Here is an 8,945-nt window from a genome sequence, read left to right on the forward strand (position 1 = left end):
CATAACCTCAAACTCAGTGTGTCTCTCTTCTTTTATGGCACCAAATTGTGTAAAACCAGAGACAAAAAAAACCTACCTGGAGACACACCTGCAGACCTACTTGGAGATATTATGTCATCACTCATTATATACAGTCCTACCTATTAACGTTCCTATCTCTTCCATGTCTCCATCACATCACACAGCGTAGTGCTGTGGTAATGTTTCACTGCGGGCCAGGCAGTGAATCACCTGGGCAGCATGCAGCATGCATGGTCCAGTTTTTGATAGGATTAAACTGGGATAGACATAAAATAATAATAATAATAATAAAGTTACATTATAAAATATTTAGTCATCAAGTCAAAGGCTTGACGGTGTATACAAACTGGTTTTTAACGTCAAAACTAGATTGTCTTTTCTTTCTTTTTTTTTCAGCTGTGGTAAACACATAACTATTACCCTCAGTCATTTTTATAAGCACCTCCATGATGGCCAGGACAATTAAACGTTAATGCTGTAAAATGAAAAACAGAACAGTCAGTGTGATCTATACTTTAAATACTTACAAGCGTGCTGTTGATGTGAGATCATGTTTGACCTTTAGACTTTAAATTCCAGTCAATCTGCTTTTTATTGTGGTTTTATGGAATCGATTGTCAGTGTTTTTGGAGAAGGCATAGGGAGGGAGCTGGATGTTTCCATTGACAAAGCTGAGGACAGAATCATCAGTCTATATGGCTATCGGCCTGAAGATATTCGCCTGCACATTCGTAAGGATATGATACCTTGGCGAAATGTTTTTAGGCGTTTTATTTTTCACCCGACACATCATCTCACCAGGGACTCCAAGTTTGCTTCAGTGGGATGTCTGGATTTCGGCGCCATCTATTGGCAAGAAGACAGGATGTGGAACACAAGCATGGCCTACTTTCAATCACCCCCCCCCCCCCCCCCCCCCCCCAAAAAAAAAATTTCTTTAAATGACTACTTACAAAAAACAAAAAAACAAAAACAAAAAACAGTTCTGTGAAGGGAAATAATTTATTGTGTACGCTTTGTTGACAGTGAAAGACATAATAAACATTGACAAAAACCTACAAGGCTGGTTATCAGGACAAGGATTAAATTAAATCAAGTATACGCTTGATCTGGTACCACACATAGTCATGACCGGTTACATCAGCACTCAATCACCAAGGGCTCTCTGGGAAAATAACCTTTAAAGAACCTTTTTAATAAAAAAAAAAAAAAACAAAGCAACAAAAAAACAACATTTATATGTCTGGATGTTTTATAAGTAATTGAACATTATTCTGAAATGGCTAATCTGCAGGTGGATTTCATGTTGAAATATAGTATGTAACAACTGAACAAACACTGCAGACAATTATTTTCACAGATTTGGTAAAGTGTGCAAAACTGTCAGTGGGGCACCTGTTGTTCTATGGCTGAGCATAATGAGTATGTGTCTAATACGTTCATGTACATACACATTACATACAAGTCTGCACTTTACATTTTGTCATTTTCAGTGCACCAAACGGTTTACTGCCAGAGGTCTCAAAATAGTTAATCCAGTGACCATTATCAGTTAGTAATGAGTGTGACCTTTTATGTTTACATCTTCAAAATATTTGCCATTCTACTTCAAAATCAAAATATAAAATTCACTCATTTTTTTCACAAAAAAAGTTGTAAAGTTGCTCCCAGACCACAAATTTCTCTCTTTCTCTCTCTCTCACACACACACACACACACACACACACCCACACACACACCCACACACACACCCACACACACACCCACAGAGGTTTTATCCAATTTCAAAGTGTCTACTGATTGAAGACTTCTACCTGGAAAGCTTAAAACCAACAACTGATCCTCATGCAACATAAAAGTTACTATGCAACCTCTAATAGATTATCTACATGGGCCAGGCAGGTTGCAATCAACAGTATAGTTAATAAGAGCTAATTTAATTAAACCCTTACAAAATGCACTGTATGTGTCTATACATAATGCCTGTCCAAAGAAAGAGTAGAGGTGGATACATCCTGTCTGGCGGTGAGGTGATGTAGCCGTTCAGATGTGTTTGGGGTTAAGGAACCCGTTCCTCTGAACCTCCTGCATGATAGTTTGCACTACCTCTGATGTTGTCCCCTGACCTCCCAGGTCAGCAGTGTGCAACTACAGGAACAGGAAACAGGGATGAGATGTTAGTATTAAGAGGACCCAGAAACTGGAAGACTGACAGGTATAACGCCATCTCGGCACAGCATTCATAGAGTACCAGAGCCATCTGCAGGACAAAGCCTCAAATGGGTTACTTTAAAGAGTGGGCACTTACTGAGATTCAAAATGAGGAAAGAAATGAGGGCAAATAAAATATCAGGTTTACTGATATTTCCTGATAAGTGTGCATACATTTAGATAGAAGTAATAACACCTCAAAGAGATAGTTTAATATTTGCATGACGTGGGAGGCTTGTGATTGAGATTGAGACCCATTCAGAGCGTAAGTGCCTACAACCTGATCTTCAAATAATAGTTTTTACAAAAATAGTACAGTTAAAACCTTTTCTTCTAACACCATAAATTAGAAAAATATTTAGTGTCAGTTAAATTTTTTATTTTTTTAAAAAAGGATTCTACCATTTTTATATTTTTTGAGAGTGCCTTCTTGGATAAAGAGAGGACTAGGTACATATCTCAAGGATCACTTTGTCAACAATACATGATGGTAATAGATAAAACAAAAAAAACCTCAAACACACCAGAGTAATGAGACTGGTCATACCGGAGTGTCACACTTAACCAGAGTAAACCAGACTGGTCATACCTGAGTGTCACACTTAACTGAGGTTAACCAGAGTAAAGAGACTGGTCATACCTGAGTGTCATACTTAACTGAAATTAACCAGAGTAAAGAGACTGGTCCATACCTGAGTCTCACACTTAACTGAAGTTAACCAGAGTAAAGAGACTGGTCCATACCTGAGTGTCACACTTAACTGAGGTTAACCAGAGTAAAGAGACTGGTCATACCTGAGTGTCATACTTAACTGAGGTTAACCAGAGTAAAGAGACTGGTCCATACCTGAGTCTCACACTTAACTGAGGTTAACCAGAGTAAAGAGACTGGTCCATACCTGAGTGTCACACTTAACTGAGGTTAACCAGAGTAAAGAGACTGGTCCATACCTGAGTCTCACACTTAACTGAAGTTAACCAGAGTAAAGAGACTGGTCCATACCTGAGTGTCACACTTAACTGAGGTTAACCAGAGTAAAGAGACTGGTCATACCTGAGTGTCATACTTAACTGAGGTTAACCAGAGTAAAGAGACTGGTCCATACCTGAGTCTCACACTTAACTGAGGTTAACCAGAGTAAAGAGACTGGTCCATACCTGAGTGTCACACTTAACTGAGGTTAACCAGAGTAAAGAGACTGGTCCATACCTGAGTCTCACACTTAACTGAGGTTAACCAGAGTAAAGAGACTGGTCATACCTGAGTGTCACACTTAACTGAGGTTAACCAGAGTAAAGAGACTGGTCCATACCTGAGTCTCACACTTAACTGAGGTTAACCAGAGTAAAGAGACTGGTCATACCTGAGTGTCACACTTAACTGAGGTTAACCAGAGTAAAGAGACTGGTCCACACCTGAGTGTCACACTTAACTGAGGTTAACCAGAGTAAAGAGACTGGTCCATACCTGAGTCTCAGACTTAACTGAGGTTAACCAGAGTAAAGAGACTGGTCATACCTGAGTGTCACACTTAACTGAGGTTAACCAGAGTAAAGAGACTGGTCCACACCTGAGTGTCACACTTAACTGAGGTTAACCAGAGTAAAGAGACTGGTCATATCTGAGTGTCACACTTAACTGAGGTTAACCAGAGTAAAGAGACTGGTCATACCTGAGTTTCAGACAGTGTTTTCAGCACTGCTTTTCGAATTACACTGGCATGGTCGTGAAGCCTAAGAAAGAAAAGAAGACATATACATGCTCTATATGGGTCACACAAAACTGCGTTGACATGCACTTTGGAAAATAAATCTGCTGTGTTCTAATGAAACTCCAAAGGCTCACCTGGCACAAACTGAGGATTAGAAGAACAAATGACAAGTGTAAAACGTGTTAAATCTGCAGTTTATGAAACCTGACCTGTTTTTTCTCACACACCTTAAGTGATCTAGCATCAGGCAGCTGGCCAGCAGTGTCGCAGTGGGGTTTGCAATGTTCTTGTTAGCAATGCTTTTCCCAGTGTTCCTTGTGGCCTGGCAGCATGAAGCACAAAGACTGGGTACATTTCTGTAGTCTCTCCAGAAGCTGTCGTAACCCACTGCTTTTGGTGCGATTACTTACGGTTTCGAAGACCGCGTAGTTCTCACCATAATTGGCTCCTGGCACCAGGCCCGGCCCCCCGACAAGCCCCGCACACACGTTGCTCACCACGTTCCCGTACAGGTTGGGCATCACCATCACATCAAATTGCTGGGGCTTGGACACCAGCTGGGCCCACGGAAACAAAATACTGTGTGTATTCTTCATCTGCCTCTGTGCTAAATGTGGTGAAACTCCTCGAGTACCCGGTGAGAGTAGACTCTCGACTCTCTGTCCTTTAAACACTTCAACTGACAAAGGAACTCATTAGTAGAATGCTGCATGGATAAAATGTCAGAAACTTCAGTGTTCTGTCAAGCCAATATAATCTAACAGTTGGTGTGTTTAGAGGAAAACAGCATGAGGTCATTGGTTGGTATTTACATCATCAACCATCTGAATCCCAATCTGTGATATCTGAATACAGGAAGTAGCGTTTCTGGATAGGCTGCCTAAGGAGGCAATCTATAGCTACTGATACCACAGATACTGAGGAATGCTTAATTTCATCACGCCACATTATTCTGCCTCTGGAGCACATCAAGATTAAGTGCTTAGGGTCAAAATGGTGGTAGACAGATGGACAACGTGATGGTCAATAGGTTAACAGAAAGGTTTAAGATTAGTTGTTTAAGATGTGATGCTACATACAGTAACATATCGATAGTCAATATCTTATAGCAATATTATACAGAAAAAATGTTTTCATTTAGAGTCTGTATGCTGGTACAGCAATACCTGCATGGTGGTGTTATCCACAATCATGTCATCAAATGTAATATCAGGATATCCCGCTGCCACCTCCTTGCAACATTTCAGGAAAAGACCATCACCCAGCTTCCTGTGTGAACCACAGCAAAGACTAAATAACTGGAGACTCCAGTCTGCATTCTAAGCTGCTATCTCCATGTGCGCCACAAATACCCAATACAGTGTCTGCTGTCATTTTTCCAAACATTACAGCCGTGCTGCATACAAGCTCTGCCATAACTGAGCCCTTTTGTTCATTTATGACGATCTGGAGTAACAGGAGTTGAATGGAGTTGACAAGGTAACGGTAATTACCACAGACAGATACTGACATGATGTTGGCCTTGTGTACAGCTGTGATCCTGCGCCGGCCTTTCTCCCTGGCCAGTCTGAATGCAAACTCAGCAAGCCGCATTGAGTTCATCCGGGTGATGATCTTCAGACACTCCACCACCCCAGGCACATTCTGAGCAAGGCCAGAGGGACTAAGTGTAGCATATAAACTTATATTTGTATTATTTTCATTAAGTATTCACTTTGAAATTATTCATTATTGTACGATTTATTTTCTGACATAGACCAAATACATAGATTGAGTTTTAGAATGCACTTGAAGAGTTTGTCAGTGAATCAACTGTGACTAACTGGCCAAACCTAGATATGTGAATTGGAGAGTGTGCTTGTGCGTGCATGGGGGGGGGGGGAGACTGATGCGTGCCCACACACCTCATGCTCCAAGCTGCTGTACTCCCCCTCAGTGTTCTCTCTGATGATGATGATGTCTATGTCTCTGTGCCGGGTCTGGACACCGGGGAGAGTCTGGCAGTGCATCACATTAGCATACAGGTCCAGTGATGTGCTGAAGCCAGGAGAGAGTTTCAGAAACAAATCATGACATGTCATTTGTCATACAAACTGGGAGTACAGATTATAAAGTATCTTTTTGAAATTTTGGAAAAAAGATTGTTATTAAAAACCCATGTACTTTAAAACAAGGATAAACCTGTCTAACTGGCTAACTGGGTAAGTAGCTGGGTAGAGGTGGGTTAAACTAAATACGCAGTAATACCGTAACAGGTTGTTCCTTGACTTGTGAGAGGGAGGAAGGTTGTGATTGGTTTCAATGTTACCTGTAAAAAAATAAGAATACAATGAATAATAATAAGACATTCGTTTTGCACAGACCCATAAAACCCCATACCTACCCTTCAGTGCTACTCCATTGCGTTTGATGGCTGTAACTGCATTATTAATGTCATCCTCTGAAGTAACAGATGAATCCACGTTCACCACCTCAAAATCCACAGGGACACAGCAGAACCTGTGAAGATACCAATCTATCAAAAAAAAAAAAAACTCAAATAGACCGTGGCCCACACCGACCCTTTTAACACAGCCCATTCCCAGACCTGAAGAGCTCTCGGGCGTGGTTCAGAAGTTCGGGGCCAATGCCGTCCCCAGGAATCATGGTCACTGTGTGCCGGCCTCCGTACTTGGCAGGTGGGGGCTGGTGAGTGGAAACACGAGGGTCACATGTGCACTGACATAATGACACCCAGTCGGAGGCATCGCAGACCTGCTGCTGCATGCACTCCCTCAGTGATGTGTCTTTTCCATCTACATTCTCGAGTCTCTGTGCCCTACGTCTCCTGTGCATCATTTAGGACTTTTATGGCTTTATTTTCATGGATGCACTTACCATATGGTAACCAACAACAAAAAAAACAAAAAAAAAAAACACTCCAAGACACAGGTAAAAAGTTTACCTTGTTTAATCAATAAGGTTGTGGTCTCTGGAAAGAGAAACCATTATACAAAAGACCACTACTTTCTGCACCTTTATAATGGTTTAATGCACTGCATCAAAACATAGTTCTCACAATAATCTGGTTAGGCATGATTGTGTGATTTGGGTGAGAAGTTGTAAAATAGAGCAAGAGAACATGTGTGGTTAGCCAGGGAAAAAGGTAAAATCTGAGCCAGTGCTTGCCTTTATAACAGTGTTGAGTTAGTCAGTATCTGCTTTTAATCCTTTATTCTTACATGCATAAAAGACAGGAAGGCCAGTCAGTGAATCAAATGTACAGTTTAGTTCTCTAACTGAGAGGTTTTTACTGGTGGTTAGGATAATAGATTACATTATATGCTTGTTTTCAAAAGAAGAATGACATTATAAGGTTGATGGTGAGAGGTACAATAATGTATTGACTGTGACAACCGTGAACTGAAATCATTAGTTAATGGACTGGTTTTCAGGATATATGTTAATGGAATGTTGGACGAGCGCTAAGGTATGAATGGTAAGCATAAAATGATTTTTTCGGAGTACAAATATTTAAAGAATGTACGGAAAGCAGGCCTGATAATGTAAATTAAAATAGGTAAAAAAGATTAACGAAACTGGTGGCGCATTTGTTCCTATGCATGGTGGGACACTCACAGTGTAAGAGGACTTCTCCCTTCTACTGCACATAACCGGGCGTACCACCTGCCATTTGGATATAACACAGAAACCGCGTCAGGCCGGCTCGGGCGAGAAAGGAATATCCCATGAAGAATTGTCATCAGGAGATTTCGTTTACTATAGTGTTTAGGGATCTGGGTCGGAACGTTACAAAAGTACAATAATACATTAAATAAGTACCGGATATAACGTGGTTTATCCAACTGATAGTTTGTACAGAGCAATAGTTTACCAGTAATCTAAGAGAATCTATTCAGGTTTCGATATAGAGTAAACGGCTAGCTAGCTAAATTCCGGTGACCTTGTTCAAAGCTGTCTTAAGGAACAAGCGATGTCATACAGAAATGGACCAATAATTATAATATTTTACGACCAAGTCAATTACATCTAAATATACTATTCATAACATTAAAAAGATGTGAAAAGTCACGGACACTGCGCTATTCAATCATGAGAAGAACCTTACGTTGGCCGCGTTGCTCTTTAGTCTGGCCCATGGCTGTACCACCTTGGAGAGCGCAAGTACAGACCTAGCAGTGGACATTATGCGTCCAAAATAATGAACAGCAAGTGCGAAAGGAAACGCTTGGTAGACCTTTCCTCGACAGGCCTGACGAACACCAAGAACGAAAGGTCCATTGAAGCGCTATTTCACCGTCCGTAGGAGAACAAGCCTCATGGTTTATTTTTTGGTCTTTTGTTCTACATTAGCGCCACCTGCGGTCCTGTTTTTGCTATTGATTAAGCGTTCGTAAACTCATAAATGATTTTCGTTTTCCATGGAACGAAGAAAGAAGACAGGGCAATTCCTTATTAAATCACACGTCACGTAGATAGTAGCTGTGTACTACGGTAACACTGTTGCTTAAGCACTAGTTGTAATATCTCTCAAAGACTTTTATCACTGAGAAATTGCACCCCTCCTCCAAGTTAGAGTAGCCTCGCTTGTAAAACTAGCGAGATTATTTCCCTTTATTTTCCCATAGTCCACGCAATGTATACCTAGGCTGGTGTTTGAAACTCAGTCTCAGCGAAACGATAAAATGAACGCTTTGATAACAGTTTTAAGGAATTTCACCGTCAACTGGCCAATTTTGTGTGTATTCTGCATATGGCCCACATGCTGATCACCGACATTGTGAATTCATTATGTTGCTCATATGGGATCTTGTATGTAAATGGTGCACTTGTTGCCATGAACTAAGAGAATAAGCAAAACGGGAAGCACGTATGTTATATTGTTAAAAAAAAAAACTTATTTTGGTACATAATACGATTCCATAGTACGATTCCAAATAAACTGAGGGAAAAGTACACATACTGCTGAGCTAATTGCGTAATTTAGCATTTTACGCATAA

At 40.7% G+C, this 8,945-nt stretch overlaps 1 protein-coding gene across 1 annotated transcript; it reads right to left on the bottom strand.

Annotated features, from left to right (window-relative positions):
• Nucleotides 1-1,004: 1,004 nt before the first annotated feature.
• Nucleotides 1,005-8,388, bottom strand: LOC113575448 (isocitrate dehydrogenase [NAD] subunit gamma, mitochondrial-like). The gene is made up of 12 exons (XM_035522676.1): nt 8,053-8,388; nt 7,563-7,610; nt 6,532-6,629; nt 6,328-6,443; nt 6,192-6,252; nt 5,849-5,981; nt 5,455-5,588; nt 5,111-5,213; nt 4,355-4,501; nt 4,172-4,266; nt 3,906-3,966; nt 1,005-2,169 (listed from the first exon to the last, which is right to left on the bottom strand). The coding sequence occupies exons 1-12, from the start codon at nt 8,128-8,130 to the stop codon at nt 2,065-2,067; spliced, it is 1,179 nt and encodes a 392-aa protein (XP_035378569.1). The 5' UTR covers nt 8,131-8,388; the 3' UTR covers nt 1,005-2,064.
• Nucleotides 8,389-8,945: the final 557 nt, after the last annotated feature.

This window comes from Electrophorus electricus, chromosome 24, assembly GCF_013358815.1.
Source record: "Electrophorus electricus isolate fEleEle1 chromosome 24, fEleEle1.pri, whole genome shotgun sequence".
In the NCBI taxonomy this organism is placed as follows: Eukaryota; Metazoa; Chordata; class Actinopteri; order Gymnotiformes; family Gymnotidae; genus Electrophorus; species Electrophorus electricus.

What these genes read in the sequence shown, in the direction of transcription:
- LOC113575448 (XM_035522676.1), bottom strand. Translation starts at nt 8,130, where the DNA reads ATGTCCACTGCTAGGTCTGTACTTGCGCTCTCCAAGGTGGTACAGCCA. An exon ending in ACAGCAGCTTGGAGCATGAG is followed by an intron (nt 5,589 to 5,848) that starts GTGTGTGGGCAC and finishes GGCCTTGCTCAG; the next exon opens with AATGTGCCTGGGGTGGTGGA. An exon ending in ACTACGCGGTCTTCGAAACC is followed by an intron (nt 4,267 to 4,354) that starts GTAAGTAATCGC and finishes TCATGCTGCCAG; the next exon opens with GCCACAAGGAACACTGGGAA.